We start from the raw sequence: 16,638 nt of genomic DNA on the forward strand, positions 1-16,638 counted from the left end.
GTTGTGCTTGACATTGTATATTACATTTTTCGTCCAGTCGTTCGTTCCCCATTTTTTGGTTTTGACTTAACCCATATATGTGGATTACAATGTGTTTTTTGGAGTTTCAAATTCTTACTTGAAAAGTTACTTGATCTCAGCTTAAAAATGGTTATTCATGATAATTTGAGTTTATTTGATGTTATTTGACAAAAAGAAAATCACAACATGGATGAAATGCATGAATATATGGACACAAACTTAGTGCCTGTTTCAAAATGTTTTCCATTGGATTTGTTTCCATAATTATTAAAATTAATGGAAAGTTTTCGGAAAACTATGAAATTTGGAGTATAACAACTTATATCTGTATCAGAGTATTATAGAAAGCTGGTGGATGTGGAAGTCATCCTTAAAATTAAATATTTTTTTATTAGGAGAGAAAAAATGCGGCACTCTCAGACGTTACTACAACAGCAAGTAGCAGTACCCCAACCTGGTGGTATGCCTCCAGGTGTATTTCCCACGCCTGTTCCTCAAGAAATGACAAAGGTAACTCCTGAAAGCGGAATTGACAATATTAAAATGGAATTCTTATCTAAAATGAATCAAGTAAGATTTTTCTTATTGTTTATTTGTCCTTGTTTTCATTCAATTTGTAAAACTGATTCATATTTGGCGCTATCTATCTCTCTCTCTCTCTCCCTCGTTTTTTGACTTGAGGTTATAGTTTAGACACAATTTTTTAGATACTCTAGCGAAAAGATTTGAAAAAATATTATTTCTTGCATTTGAAGTCTCACAGTTTGAACAAAAAAGGCAAAGAACCAATCAAATCATCGTTTATCTTTGTTGAAATAAATAGCAAATTTCTTTATTTTGGCCACACAGTATGGTTTTCATTTTTAATCTGAAAAAGTATTATTTATCTTTGAAGGCTACCCAAGCTGGATTACCCGTTGTTCCACCAAGTGGTCCAGATGGTGGAATTGTTGCTTCAGGTACGAGTCCATTGCACCAACAATCGCAACAAGGACATTGGCCTCCTCACATGGGTGGTATGCAACAAGGTATGAGGCTGTCATCATTATAATTATTCGAACTTTTGATAAGTTTATGAGAAGAGAATTTTTCTAGTCTGATTTTGGTCTATGGATGTTTATTTTTATTATAGCTAATGACAAATATTTGATTATCACATGCAACCATATTCAATTAGTTTTTCAGTATTCTCTTGTCATTACTTTGTTTTTGAATAAATCCAGTAGACTTTTTCTAACTAATTCTTAGTAGAGGTTATTGTATTTTGCTAGTCCTTTGTTCTTGTTTGCTTCCTTTGAATCAGTATATTTCCATAAGGATGCTTGATTGAGTTTGCAAGTATAAATAAAGTGATTAATACATCTAATTCACTGTTTGATTAAGGCATATCTTGTTTTGTCTGAAGAAGATAGACTATGATCTAACGAAACCTATTAAATATATTTGCTATTTGGTAGAAAGAGATTATGTTATTCCTAAACTTATAGTATATGATAGGAACAACACTTCAAAATCAAACAAATCATTAATATCAATTTATAATGGATTAAAATCTCTGTTAATTTGTAATGTCTGTGAAGTAACTTTTGGAATACAAAAAAATTAACTTGGAATATTATTCTGTATTCGTAAATACATTGGACTGCTCGGCTTAAATTCAAGTTAAATTTTTCTTATCATGCAGCAGGAATTCATGGTTTTGGGAATGACAATGAAATGAGAAAATATAGATCTTGGTTAATACAACATCAACAACTGATGCAGGTGAGTGACAACAAATTTTCACCATCTCAATACTTTTTCGGAAAAATGTGAATACACGCATTTCAATCAAAGAATAGCAACCAGGAGATATAAAATAATATGCTGAAAAACCAGATTATCATATATGCCAGGGATGTGCATATGCAAATATTTGGAAGAAATTTGAAATATATGCTATTTTAAATTCTTATCTTTGGGAATAATTTAGTCTCAAAGTATTATGGAAAATTTTTTTTTAGCTTCTGACGATTGTAAAAAGAAAAAAATACTGTGAGAAAAAAATAAAACCAACAAATCATTGTTCTATGTGCTATTTGTTGAACACGAACCGATTTTTACTCACAACTCTGGATTCTGGAATTTTACCAACACTGATCTGATATATGCTAAATTTCACTTTGTAGAATGCGAAACAAATCTTAATTTTGCTGCGATACTGGTAAATTTCACTGAATCCAATCTCTCAAAAATAGCATGTTTATGGAATACAATTAAATTCTAGATTCAAGTTCCGAAACAGGAACAGCTTGTTCAGTCAAAGAAAACTCGCAAACAATCACTAATGAAAAAAAGAAATCAGTATAAAAGAAACGGAAAAGAATTCTCAGCAGATGACACAGAGGAATTAAGAGTTGTTACTAAACAATATACTGAAGCACAACAACAGCTCGAAAAGGTTTTTATTAGTTACATACTTATTTATCATTTATTTAGTATAAATTAAGATTGATAAATAATGTTATTATCGAATTATTTATCAAATTTTGATAAAACTTGGCACAAGCAAGCTTTCTTTGACCGACTTTTAAGAAATGCTTAGTTAACTTGATTTTTTTGGAAGTTTCTGTAAGGAATCTTGATTTCGATTATTGCCATGACAAATATAAAATTTTGACGCTCCAATTCATGGAATTCAAAATTTTGAATTCTGGTTAAGGAGAGTTTAAAAATATGACTCAGACACAAATAAAAAAATGACAAACTCGAGCTTCCAGCCCAGATTCCAAGCATTCTAACATTTTCACTTATGAATGAAAATTTTCCAGCTTCGTAATGAACAAAAACAACATGCTGAGCTTATTCAAGAATTCAATATAAAGCAACGACATATGATGGGAGCCATGTCTGCTGGTGAGTCCTTTGTTGAAATTTCAACCAAACCAACTGTCTTCCTTGTACACATGAAACAATTTCAATTGCTTATTCTGAGTGTGTATGGGACTGCAGAATTCGAAAATAGGAATCTGATTTGTAACATGCTATCACTAAATCGCCATGAGTAGGATTCTATTTATGCCCCTGTCTTAAGAGGATTTCCATGTTTATCTCAGGGAGACAAGAGAAAAGCCATTTCGATGGCTCATTCATATAAATCATATGGCGAACACAGCCTCTTGTCAGGTTACCGGCCTATTTCGGGTATAGCAATAGTTATCTTAAATATCTAACTTTAAGTGTTGAACATAAAAATAAATTCGAAAATTATTTGTCTGCTTCAGGTAATTTAGCCAACTAAACTGAAACACACAAATGTAACTGGAAATCGAATAATTTGGAAACAGAATGGTCATTGACAAATTCATTTATCAACCAATAATACTGATTAATAACTTATTATATATTTTAGGTCCACCCGGATCAATAGTACAACAGCAAGTCATTGATAATCAAGGTCAACAACAGATGATGATTCAACAGCCAGGTAATTTATATTATTCGAAATTATCATAGGAAGGAACTGTTGAAAGCATTAATCAATTCAAATTTAGACTTATTATTTCTAAAGGGCTTGATTTTACTTCGATGTTTGAGTTATTTTAGCATAACTTGAATCTGACTTGACTGACTATGTCTTATAGACATAGCGTATTGTTTTTATCAAAATGCTGTTACATATTTTTTCTATTTTTCTATTTTTCCATGTGTGTTTCATACATTCTCTCCTATGTACAATCAGCCACCGATGCATATGGCACTCCTACCCCTTGGGAGGACTGAGGGCTCAGTTTGATAATGCACTAACTTCTAAGCCATATCACACACTCATATAGCATTTCTGTTCTCTAGTTTCCAACCTTTTTTTTTTTGTGGAATTTTTTTTTTTTTTTTTGTGCAATTTTTTTTTGTGCAATTTGTGCAATTTTTTTGGTGGAACAAAATTGATCATTCATTGACAAATTTTGAGTATGAAGCTTCTTTGAACCATTGATGTTCATTAAATAATAACACTGTGTCCTATTGAATGAAGTTCGTTTACTGTTAATACCTCCCACCCACTAGTAATATAATAACGCTATCCATGAGTGGGAGCTTCCTATGTTATTTGCAGTTGTTATACCATACCATCTTAAAAGATTTATTCAGAAGGCACAATAGTTCAGATTTTGTTTTGATTCACAATGACAAATGCTAGTACTTAGTAACTTTTAGATGAAAGTTAGTGTTTTCCGCTTCAGTGTATAGTTTCAGACTTTGGATAGGTTATGTATATTATTTCACTGAACTGAGTTCACTGGTTTACAAGATATACAGAGATGGCTTCTTATGCCTTCTTTTATTAAATCATTTGTTGAACTACTGATAATGCGTGAGGGCATACATGATACAAAAATATATGCATTTGCTTTCGAGATCGGATAGGTTCTGTTTTCTATCTCAACTACCAGTTAATTTATTTAATAAAAATTTGGCTTGGTCATTTTGTATGGAAATAAATATAAGTATTGGACCACAGCACAGTCCCTGATTCATAAAGGAAAATTTACCTATATCAGGCTTATAGAATTATATATAATACCGGTAGTTGAATAAAATTTGCTCATTATTCATAGCAAATAAATTCATTTCCTGCCCTAGGTTTTGTAACCTCTGATAAAAAAAAATAATTATCAAAACTGCAAAGTCTAATTGTTTTTTATAATTTCAAATATTATTTACTTGATATAATTCTTGCTTACAGTTACACCTGGAATGCAACATCAACCTCATCAAATCATTGTTCCACCATTTCAAACACCTGGTAATATGCAACCTGGTACAACCATGCAACCAGGAGTTGTACCAGTACAATCTGGTGCTGGAGGAATCATCCAGGGAAGTGGTCAAGAACAAAACATGCCACAACAACAACTTGTAATCATGCAACAAGGACAACAGCAAGTTATCATAAAAAATATTCCAGGTTGGTATTTCTGGTATTTCCATATTTGAGAAGCTGTGCACTCTAGAATTTGTCTTTTTTGATTAGGATTACAAGGTGGGCAATGGGTTAATTTGCTAGATTCTTCCTGTTGTTGTTGTTGAGGAGAAAACACTTTCTCTTCAACTAATAATCGGACAAATCTTCGTGTCCGTATATTCGAGCATTGCTTACTCTCTAGTCCTTTATCAAATCTCAATGTAAAATTTTACAAATTCGTTAATTTATTGCAATATTGACAAGTCGAAATGGAATTTTCAAAGAAATAAAATAAATATGCAAATTTCGAATTTTTATCAATTAAAAATGAACAAGACTCAACACAAGAGGATACCAGTTCTGAAGTGACCATACCCTCTCCATCTTTGATTTATCCTACCTGATTACACATGAATTTTGGTTAAATATACAATTTAGGATATTTTTAAGTTATGATGTTGTTAATTCAACTCACATCACAGCATTACACTCCATACAACATGACCCATAATCTATTAGTTAATATATTGTCAAATAAAATATTACTGCAAGTGGAAATTATGTTATAATTTTGCATATTCAATAATCACATTTGAAAACTTACTATTGATGATTTATCCACTTTTCAGCGTCTACAAACATTGGTGTCGCATCTTCCTCTTCTACTCAATCGGTTGCCATGGGAATGGCACAGCAACAACAACAACAACAACAATCACATGTTGTCATGGCAACACCACAGCAAATTCAACAGTTTCAAGCACAATTTCAGAAGATGAATAGAATCAGGTAATAATGACCATTTAGGATAATTTTAATAAAATAGCTTTTTACTGAACATAAGGTTTTTTTTGCTTGAACTATTCTTTTTATGAAGTATTCTCACTCTCAACAAAGCTCTTTGCAAGCACTAAGCGATACATTAGGAGATTTTTATTTGAAAAGGGCTAAATCTCCCCATTTCAGTACTGTCTAGTGCCTACACTATTTAATCACACTGTGGGTGAGGTGGGGAAGACGGGATTTGGACCTGAAATTCCTAACCTTCGATGTTACAACATACTTTTATCCAACCCTTGAACTACTAAAGAATTGAATATAGAAATGCATTTGAAATTAGTCGTATCTAGTTGGATTAAAGTCTTGATATCTTCTACTGTCCTTTCAGTGAATACACATGATTGTGTGCACATTTTTTTGTGATTTGAAATAGTTTTTTACTTTTTACAATGAATATGCAACAGTTGGCCTTTGTCATACTCATTTAACCTCTATGTCGCAATTTTTTTTACGAGTTCGATCCAAGCAAGGTCATACATACAAATGTAACATAACATTGTGCAAATTGGTATATGCAATGAGGTAATACGGAAATGCCAGAAACTTCTATAATTGGTACTCCCGTAGTATGTGAACCAAGATGACCAAAATGTGAAGTTAGATAGCTAACACAGACAGTTCCCGAATTCGTAATAGAACTAAAATAAGGAACATTGGAATAAAATTTTGGCCTAACCCTAACCTGGTACACATACTGCGCTCCGGTGTCCGCCATCTTGGTTTACATACTACGTCAGTAGCTTACCCTATAAACTATGTATCATAACTGGCTGTGATTACTATATCTCTGGTAGGGAATTGCACATAAAGGAAGCTCTCAGCTCAGGAAATGATTTAAAGTGCCACTCAGGAGTCAGGATGGATGGATACCATCTTTATAATGCGTTTTGTTTCATTATTCCAATAAAAACCTTTTTTTTAGTAGGCATTTTCACACCTTCACTCTAAAAAAGGTTCTGTGAAAAGCAACTATTAATACGATCTTGCAAGAATGGTAATCTTTGGACCAGCTTTGCCCACCCAATTCTTTGATAGCGCGGGGTTTGAACCTGATGAATATATAAATATATATCCTTTTTATTTTTGTTTATCTTCAGCCCTACTCAACCAACTCAATTTCAACAAATCATGATGAACAAGCAACACCAATTTCAGCAACAACAATTACAAATACAACAGAATGCACAAATACAACAACTGTCACTGTTGAAACCCAATCAACCACGACCACAGTTTATGACATCACAACCAGAACAGAGTACTCCTCACTCAACCGTATCAGGTAGAGAAATATCATTTTACTTGTTGATCATTGGAATGGTTTATGAGAATTTCATGAATTTCTTTCATCTGTTTTTCTTTAGTTCCGTCAGCGCCAGGCAATCAAGCGCATAACGCATTAATGCAAATGCAGATGCAACAACTAAGGGCGTTAAAGATTGAACAACAACAACAACTTGCTGCTATTCAACAGGTTCCTTTATATTTTGGTTATAGTCTACAGTCTTTTTTTTATTTTTTATTATAGGAGTGAATAAATTTGAATATATTGAAAGCCTATATTACTTAATAAGGCAATGCTTGGATTAGCATTGCTGATATGCAAACAATATGAATTTAAACTGCTTCAAGTTGTGCTGCGTCAATCTGTATTTGTTGTCACGTGCACGACCATAAATCTTTATAGTTTTTTGTAGATCTATGCATTTTGGTAGTCACCTGTATCTGTGCTTAGAAATGAGATGGGTGTGAGTCTTGTAGTTAAACCTTCACATTTTTGCACAATTCAATCCCATTTACTACTTATCTACAGACTACGGAAAAACCCAAACCGAAAAGAAGACGTAAAAAGAAAAAATCACAAGCAGAGAAAGAGGCTGAAGAACAACAAGCCCTCATGCAACAACAACAACAACAACAGATGCAAAATATGCAACAACAAACACCATTACCAGGCAGTTTACCAATCACCCACCAACCACAACCTGGTACAACATGGTTTCACAGACAACCTGGTCCTATGACAATGAATCAACCACTGAATACACAGATGATGCGGCCACAGATAACGTCTCAGCATCAACAACAACACCCAAGATTTGGGGTGGTTTCAGTTCCCGTACAAATGCACCCTGGTCCTATGGGTTCTCCTTCTCCTTTGCAGCAAAACCAGTTCTCAACTCAGCACTCGATACCAAGTCAGGTTATCACTACAACCAGCCATATTGCTTCGGTTCCAACCCTTTCTGCTATGCCAGCCGGTGTTATCCAATCTGTACAACCACCGTCCCAGCATATAATGTCCACCTCACAAACCAATCTTCCAATGATGTCACCCTCAGTGACAATACCTGGACAGGTCCCATCGTTTCAAAGCATGCCACCGGGTACATTGCCTCCATCCGCTGCCAGCATTGGTTCTCAAGATATGATTTTGACACAAAGTTTACCTGTCAGCGTCCCAGCTTCGACTGTAACTTCGAAGATGACGACCGGTACTCCAGTTCTGGCGGAACCTTTTCCGATTCCCAAAGTGATGAAATCCATTCCACCTCCTACAGGATCTCCACAAATTTCTTTGGGTCCTCCTATGACAGGCGCAATGACCCCGACATCCGCTCCAACTCCACTATTAGCAAGTACTCCCACTTTGTCAAAAGTTTCACCAACTGCAGGAACTACCCTCTCTTCTAAACCTGTTGGAATTTCAAAGTCACCTAATCTGTCTTCGCCGCAAACGTCAATCATTACATCAGCTATGGGCCAAGTTCGAAACATACCTGAAGTGCCACAGGTAGTTGATTAGTTTACAATTTTTTCTTGTTTGAATTCCCAATGAGACTAAAATTTTCTTTTTCCCAACTAGTCACCGCCAATTGCTTTCAAATTTTCTTGGGGTGTTTTTTCGGTTCTCCCGCTCAAGTACTCAATCAGAGTACCAGGTTAGGGTTAGGCCATGATTTTATTCCGATTTTCCTTATTTTAGTTTTCTTATGAGTTAGGTGACTGTCTGTGTTAGCCAAGTGAATATACCCCCTGCCTATAGGTTTCAGTCCCTTTACACAACTTGATGTGAAGTAGGCGAACAAAATTAGTTAAATTGGTACACACACTTCTGGAGCATCCATTTTCTTAGATTTAGACTATGCCTATTTTCAAAAATCATTCAATTTTGTGAGGTTGTAGTCCTCGTTCAATTAACTTATATCTGGTGTTACATTTCTATTTTTTATTTTTATCCAGGCTGCTCCTTTGTTACTTGATCCATCCAAACCGATCATCACTCCAACAATAGCAGTAGTTGCATCTGCTTCCAGTCAATCTTACAAACAAAAGGTTCGATCCATTGTTTTTGCTAACATCTTGCTTACATTTTTTAAATTGCAAATGGAATTTATCAATATCAAATATAGTTTCGTGGCCTATACAGGTATAATGAATAGAGTAACAACTGATTAAAATGAATTATTTCTGATTGAGATTTGACTTGAACTTGTAACATGACCATGATAAAAACATTGCTTCTCTATGCTTTGTCTCGTTGATAAATTTGAAATATTTTTCTAGGTAACTCCGCCCAAATCAAGCACAGTTGTTGGAGTTTCTATCTCTCCAGTTCATAATATACAATCTCGTATTAGTAAGTATTCCGTCTTATTTTGAAATTTTTTTGTTAGGGGATTGTTGTTTTCTACCTTTTTTATGGCATTTCATGCATCCCTTCCAACTAAGTCTCTGTACAAGCACCATGTGTTATGTTGTTATGTTTTCATAAAGAGTTTTTCTTTCGAACAATCTATGGATTGATTGTCTGTGATATGACTGTGACATTTTTTTATTTTCAATAGAAAATATGTCTTGTGTTTTTTTCGTTTGTGAAGACAGTCGGAAAGAAATTTTTGAATCTGAAATAAGATAAGAGGATTTAAGTTGAATTTACAATTAAAATTTGTATGATTTCATGCATATTGACAGAGATGGTTTTGGTAATATTAAAAAACACTCTTATATGTCCATTCCTTTATGCCTTCCACTCCTAACGAGGGTGAGTTGTTTGGCCTTGAATTTAAATCCAATATTTCCAACTATCGATGCCTAGATAGCTATGACCGACACTTCAATAACAACTAAGCCATTGCACCTATATATATTTGTCAAAAGTTTTTTTTTTTTTGCATATCGTTTAGACATCTCTAGTTCTTATTGTAGTTCTTCTTTTTGACTCAAATTATATTGACGTGCAGAGACATGATATAGCATAATGAATTACAACTCAACATGAGACAGTGTATTCTCGACTGGCGACAATTGCGATATATATTTTCTATTTACAGCAACACCATCTCATCCACAACCTCCTATAGGTATGACCCATGATCGCTCTTCACCAAGAACACAGAGTCCTGGTCACAGTGTTGCTAATTTTGAAGGACTTTCCGAATCCGAGATTGCAATTCTTATGGCTCACGATCCGGATCTTAATCCTGATTCGACACCGAAAACCCCACTATCTGCCCCACTCACCCCATCTGCGGTACCCCTTTACCCGCCATTCGGAAAACAAGACAGTCCTAATGACGAAGCGAAGAAAAAGAAAAGGGTCAAGAAAGGATATGTTATGGATGAAAAGGTATTTTTCAACCCATTTTCCACTTTCATAAATAAGCCAAAGGTCTATTCCAAAAATCCTATTCAGAAACATTTTCTATTTTTGCTTAAATCTTATTTTTTATTGTATGACGCTTATTCATGTTTTCTGCTCTGAATCAGGCCTTCCACACGCATTCAATGGTAATGGTATATAACGATAAGTAAGGGACCACTATTTTCAAAAGGAGCGGAATATTTCAAATACAGCAATTTGAAAACCCTGTATTGGGAAATATTGTTTTATTACTGATTTGAGTTGGTTAGTTAGCTAATAAAAACTAATGAAGTTTTACTATTTATTATTTGAAGGCCATTAACACCATTGACAGTTCAATCAATACTGTGATACGACTGAGTGTGGAATATGAAGACAGATTACAAGCTGAATCGGTGAAAGGAATCGGAGAAAGACAAGTAACTCCTTCTCCGTGGATTCTTGATCCGAAACCAACCAAATTTCCACCTAAGAAACCAGAGGTAGTATAACAATAGTTTTTTAACCATAAAACACGGTGATATTCATTTCCATTTTGTAAAAAATAAAGAATTAATTATTTATATGGAATAGATTGCATGGGAATTCAAATGGTATGATGCCGTTTTTCTATGTTTTTATAATTTTGGATTCAAAATATTCTATTTTCTGAATACTACCATATTTTTTCACGTTTTGTTGTAGTTATAGGAAATGCAAATTTCCTCAGAGCAAGGCTGAATAGAAGAAGTTTTGTATCTTCCTTGCTATCTCTCTGCATAATGTTTATACCCTCACTTCATCAAGCATATGTTATATTAACCTCTAATGCATGGATGTTTTTAATAACTTCATCTCTTCATTATTCAGAGTCGCTCGCCTGGGGGTGACAATGATCCGAGCAAGAGTACAAATGAGGAATTGTTGAAACATTTATTGAAAAAGGGACCAATGGTAATTAGATATAGCGATTTGTCTTCTCTATCTCAGAATTTGTTAATGTTCTACACATGGTTGGCCAAAACCGAATAATGTATTATTTCAAATACATTTTAGAATGATATTATTTAACAGAATATTGAATTATCATTGTGTGGGTAGAGTTTAACAAAAAAAAGGCAATATAAATTTATTGAGTTTTCTTATATGATGTATTGATATTCCCTTTGCTATTAACAAGGCTAACAACTTGCTCTCAAAGAACCCGTAAATGCGACAGACATCAAACACTGTTATCTCGCCCGATATATTGAGAATAAGAAAACGACGATTGACACCTCATGGTGAAGTTATAGTTAACATATACTAATTATTGGCACCAACTTACTGGCAATATTCTGATTATCATGCTTGATTTTACATTAAAAGATTTTTCGCGGACTACAATTTTTTCCAAAAAAAATTATGTAAATTAAACCAAAATAAAAAGTTAAATGTTTGTGATAAATTTCGATCGAATATTGTTTGCGCATAATATGAATATTTTTTTTACAGTCTATGGGTGTTCAAGGGGGTCCAGGTATGTATGGACAAGTGTCATCAGCATATGGTCATCCAGGCATGATGCAGGCTGTAACCTCAGATATGATTGCGTATGGTCATCCAAATATGGCTGGAATGGGCTTGATGTCATACACTATGAAGGTATTATTGTAAAGAGTTTTGTTTGTAGTTTTCGCGGCCCCTTTCGAAATTTTAAAATTTTTCGCGGCCCCTGTTCAGGTTAATAATGCTAAACAAGTCGAAATATTTTTATTGACGCAGTCAATTTTTTCACCTTTTAGTAGGCCTACTCGATAACAAAAACAAATTCACGCCGATTAACACTACCTAATTATTCAGTGTGATGAGTGCGAATGTTTTGCAGCAAGTCCAGCCGTGGCTTAATGTTTGTCGATTGAAGGCCTCAATGATAATGAATTACGATGTCTGGCCAGCGGCGGCATGGTCCTTATCAGGCTTTGTTACTCACTTCCAATGATCAAATTTAGCATAAAGCAGCGGTTCGTGCAGCACTAAATTATCAGAGAAAAAACTCACGGCGCACCTACACGAAAAAATGCTGCCTTCAGCTAAAAAAAACAATTTTATCATCTTTAATGTGCACTTTATGCCTCTTAAAATTTATAAACAAGTAGTAGACCTAAAGAATACAGGCGAGAGGTTAACTTCTCTTCCTTATCTCCGCAGTGTTCTTCTTTAAGAAGCTAAAAAAATCACTCATGTTGCAGCAAATAGGTTTTACCACTACTATAACGTAACAATAGACCCTACGTAACAGAAAGTGAACAACATAGAGCGGTGAAATGAAATCATTAATTTAGATTATACATCATTTATAATGATGAGAAACAATAAAACCTTTAGAATAAATAAAATATATAAAATATTCAGTCATTAATTAGTTGATATTTAACACAAATCTCTTAATTTTCGAAGCGCACTTAGCAAAGCGCTTTCGGGAACCGCTGGCATAACGATTGAAGCCGGCATCGTTGTGCAATCAAATCGGGTTTACGATCAGTATATAGACATTGTCATGCAAGCGCGAGGATTCTACCGTGTTTCCCCGAAAATAGGAAAATGCGACCTAGCCCTCCACTTAAAATAAAACTTACTCGATAGCGCAAAATTTTTTTTGACCCAGTCGATTGCAAGAAATCTTTTCTACTCCTTTTTAATGGTTAATAATCTGTCAGCAGTTATTTTAAATAAAAACGTGTTATTTATAAGTAAAATAAGTTTTCCTATTTTGTATATTTAAAATTCACGTAATTCCCTAATTTGTTACAAAAAAATGAAAAGAAAAGACATCCCCATCAAAATAGGCCCCATTATTATTTTTCGAAAGAAAAATTGGAGACACTGTCTTATTTTGGGGGAAACACGATAAGATGATGTATTCACTCGGAATCGTGAGATTTTTTTACACTTGTTTTAATAATTGTATTTCGAATCAAGAGTCTGAAAAAGTGCAATAGACATAGTAGTTTGTGTAAAATTGGTGTTCTCTTTGCGGCCCCCAAAATTCGTTTCCCCTAGTTTGGGAAGCCCTGCTCTATATGACAGCCCAATAGCCATTCAAGGGGCGATTGGAACCTTGTTATCTATCTTTATTTCTAATTGTTATTGAAGTTAGGATATTGTAGTTTACAATTATAATTTTTTCTCATATTTAAGGGGTGTGCAACCTGTGGGCCAAATGCGGCCTACAAGTAAAAATTGTGCGCCCCGAGGAAAAGTGCCAATTTTAAATGGTGCGGCCCACGAAACGAGTTTTTAATTCACGGTAGTTTAATCTGGTATGTGCGAGTAATCCCAATCCCTTTGCGATGCAAAGCCTATACCTGAATCCAACTTATTATTACAATTCCCTAGCTTGTACGAAGCGAACAACGTCTGTCATAAGGATCAATAACCAAAATTTTTGTGCCTGCAATTACTAGAAAGCCTATGTTAAAAAAGGTGCAGCCCGGGATTTCACCTAGTTATTTGTATCTGGCCCTCCTGTGTAAGAGGTTGCACATTCCTGCTTTACTCTAATTGAAGTAATATTTGCCTGATCTAATGGTTTTCGAAAATATTTTTTGTCGAAGTTATTGCTCTGGGAATCCTCAGTTAAAATCCTTAAATGATTAGGCTTTAATTAACCATAGGACTAACTTGATTTCCAATTTGTAATGTCACCATGATAATTATAATATTCATTAAAATATGGCAATTTTTATTCAGCCTCCTGATGGTGACGTAGATCCTGGACAAAAGAAGAAACGATCTAGAAAAAGTTCGAAAGAAACTGGACCAGACGGAAAACCAAAACGACGTCGAAGAAAGGACAGTAAAAATTCAAATCAACAATTTCCGATTGGTGCAATGGTGGAAGGTGGAATGATGATGCAAGGTCCTGCTACATTGCGAAGTACGAACTATTTTTTTATTGATAAGAAAAAAGATTTATTTTGCAGTTATTCTATAGCTAGCTATTCCATAAAAAGTTGTCTAAGGTCGTAGTTTTAGAATGGTAACTTAAATAGTTTTCATTTATAATACAAATTTGTGATTTATATTATTTGTGTATATTTTACCAACAGCTCTTGGTGGTAAACCAGGCACAGTGGTTCAGTTTCCTGGTGGACACATAACAGTGGGACAAATAAGTCCAGGACAAGTTGGTGCAGCAGACATTGCAAAACAATGGAAACCGGTAATTTTTTTATTATAAAATTTCGTTTGTTAGCATCTTGCCATATATCACAACTGATTTTGACATATTTCTCTTCGTTTGAAATACTTTTTGGTAGGGCGGTTTATGAGTATACTGGTTAACCATTTTTAGATAGTCAACAGTTACATTAGTTTTGACTGATAGCTGTCATCTTATGTTGTAGGCCTAGATGCATTTTTTGATATATATTCACCCCGGAAATAAATTATTTCGTTTCAAAGGTTATCTTTTGTAGTGTTTAGTAGTATCATAATAATCTCTGTTGGCAAACAGCAAAAAAATGTAACAAAATTTACAAAATATGACTACTCGGGAAATATTTAGATTCAAGTGTTTGTGAAGTGGTGTCAAAATATTTGAATATATAATTACGGCGTTTACTCAGAAAATTCTGTATGTCTCACAGTCAGAACATTTTGGCCAAAATTCTTTCTTTTTTTACTTTTTGAAAAAGTTGTCTGCTAAATAATATTTCAATAAATAATTTTGCTTTTTATTTATTTGTTAATTGCTTGAGCTCAATATCTCCATGTTTTTGTCTGAATCCAAATTATAATCTTATCAGCACTATCAGTTTTCTATAATTTATATGCCTATCAGATAGGCAAACGATAAATTCACTTCACGATTCAAATCACTTCTGATTATTCCAGCTTCCTCTACTAAGATTGATCGAACCAGATATAAGGAGAACCCATCATATGTGTGTACCTAAAGGTACAGGATTGACTGAATGTAAACTGTTCCTTGGAGGGGAAATTGGAACGTCGTCATATAAAGGAATTCCCGACCTATATGAAATATTGTTAAAATTGGAAAAGGTAGGATTTTTTTAAAAAAATTTGGAGTTGGATCTATTGCTTTTTTGAATTTTTGAACTTGTTAAAGTTGTTGCTATTGGGGAAAAATCACCTTTTGAGTTCAATTCAAATTTTTATTTCCTAATGATGGAAAAAGGCTATTTCTTTTATTTAATTTACGCTAATGATTTGGTTTCTGCGAGACTAACTACTTATCCTTCTTCTATGCTTTTGTTGAACATAGTTAAACTATGTATGTCTGAAGAAGTCTGACTTTGGTCAGACGAAATGTTACAGAATTATATTTGTGTTAGTGTGCAGCAAGACTCTTGAATCTTTTACTTATATTTTCAAAATTTTTTGCAATTACGTAGAACCCGGTATTTTGCCCCTAATTTTCTTCGAATCTTTATAAAACCATATTAGTCAATTAATCTCACGTCCATGTATATTGTACTTTTTTCTCTTTTTATTCGCCTTCAATTAAATTCTTATATTGAATTTCAATTTTTTTCTAGGAGGAATCGAGACCTCCCAATCCGCCAACACCACCTGCTTCACTTCCTCCCTCACCGACTCGTAAACAACAAGAGAATCAAGCCAAAATGTCAACTATCGAAGCCAAAACGGAGACAACATCTTCCTTTTTCAGCACGCCTGCTTCTAGCACTCCCGACAAACCATCGACCTTGGCAGACCGGTCTGGTCCATTAGGCCTAACCCTACATGATAGTAGTCAAGCAGGTATAGCATTGCTTCACCCACCCCAAGTGAAAGTACCGGACTCGTTACCCACACCCCCACATCAAGGCATTGAAGATAAGGATGATTTGAATCTTATGAGGTAATTCAATGTTATAACTTATTCTGTCTCTGGTATATAGTTACTAAAACATAACCTACTTTTTGATTTACCATAATAATGTTCAATAAAGTCAGTAATAATTTGTACTATATTGCCAATTCAAATACTTTGATGCAAATTAACTGTTTGTTTGTACGTTATACATCTAAAATTCAAGCTGTCTCTAGATAACCTTCAATTGAATATAGCTAAGACTTCGTTCAGCCGATCAACTTAATTAAATTAAATTATTTTGTATGACGATTATTCACATCTGAACCCAGGACGTGCTCTCTGTGATTATTATTTTTAATAAAAGGTAAATGTTTCAATGACAAAGCA

The 16,638-nt window shown here is 34.1% G+C and overlaps 1 protein-coding gene across 3 annotated transcripts in view; it reads left to right on the plus strand.

Annotated features, from left to right (window-relative positions):
• Positions 1-16,638, plus strand: part of LOC120343569 (histone-lysine N-methyltransferase 2C-like) — a 62,937-nt gene that overhangs the window by 33,657 nt on the left and 12,642 nt on the right. The window contains exons 48-68 of one of the 3 annotated variants that reach the window (XM_039412784.2): positions 417-591; positions 917-1,049; positions 1,706-1,785; positions 2,288-2,461; positions 2,832-2,916; positions 3,413-3,487; positions 4,745-4,966; positions 5,593-5,752; positions 6,901-7,085; positions 7,168-7,277; positions 7,617-8,597; positions 9,047-9,139; positions 9,371-9,443; positions 10,138-10,433; positions 10,763-10,930; positions 11,298-11,381; positions 11,922-12,071; positions 14,160-14,346; positions 14,519-14,631; positions 15,306-15,473; positions 15,971-16,296. In XM_039412784.2, the coding sequence (XP_039268718.2) occupies positions 417-591; positions 917-1,049; positions 1,706-1,785; positions 2,288-2,461; positions 2,832-2,916; positions 3,413-3,487; positions 4,745-4,966; positions 5,593-5,752; positions 6,901-7,085; positions 7,168-7,277; positions 7,617-8,597; positions 9,047-9,139; positions 9,371-9,443; positions 10,138-10,433; positions 10,763-10,930; positions 11,298-11,381; positions 11,922-12,071; positions 14,160-14,346; positions 14,519-14,631; positions 15,306-15,473; positions 15,971-16,296 (4,038 nt within the window). The remainder of the gene's footprint in view (positions 1-416; positions 592-916; positions 1,050-1,705; positions 1,786-2,287; positions 2,462-2,831; positions 2,917-3,412; positions 3,488-4,744; positions 4,967-5,592; positions 5,753-6,900; positions 7,086-7,167; positions 7,278-7,616; positions 8,598-9,046; positions 9,140-9,370; positions 9,444-10,137; positions 10,434-10,762; positions 10,931-11,297; positions 11,382-11,921; positions 12,072-14,159; positions 14,347-14,518; positions 14,632-15,305; positions 15,474-15,970; positions 16,297-16,638) is intronic. The other 2 variants (XM_078111206.1, XM_039412785.2) reach the window with 2 other exon arrangements.

This window comes from Styela clava, chromosome 3 (assembly GCF_964204865.1).
Source record: "Styela clava chromosome 3, kaStyClav1.hap1.2, whole genome shotgun sequence".
Classification (NCBI taxonomy): domain Eukaryota; kingdom Metazoa; phylum Chordata; class Ascidiacea; order Stolidobranchia; family Styelidae; genus Styela; species Styela clava.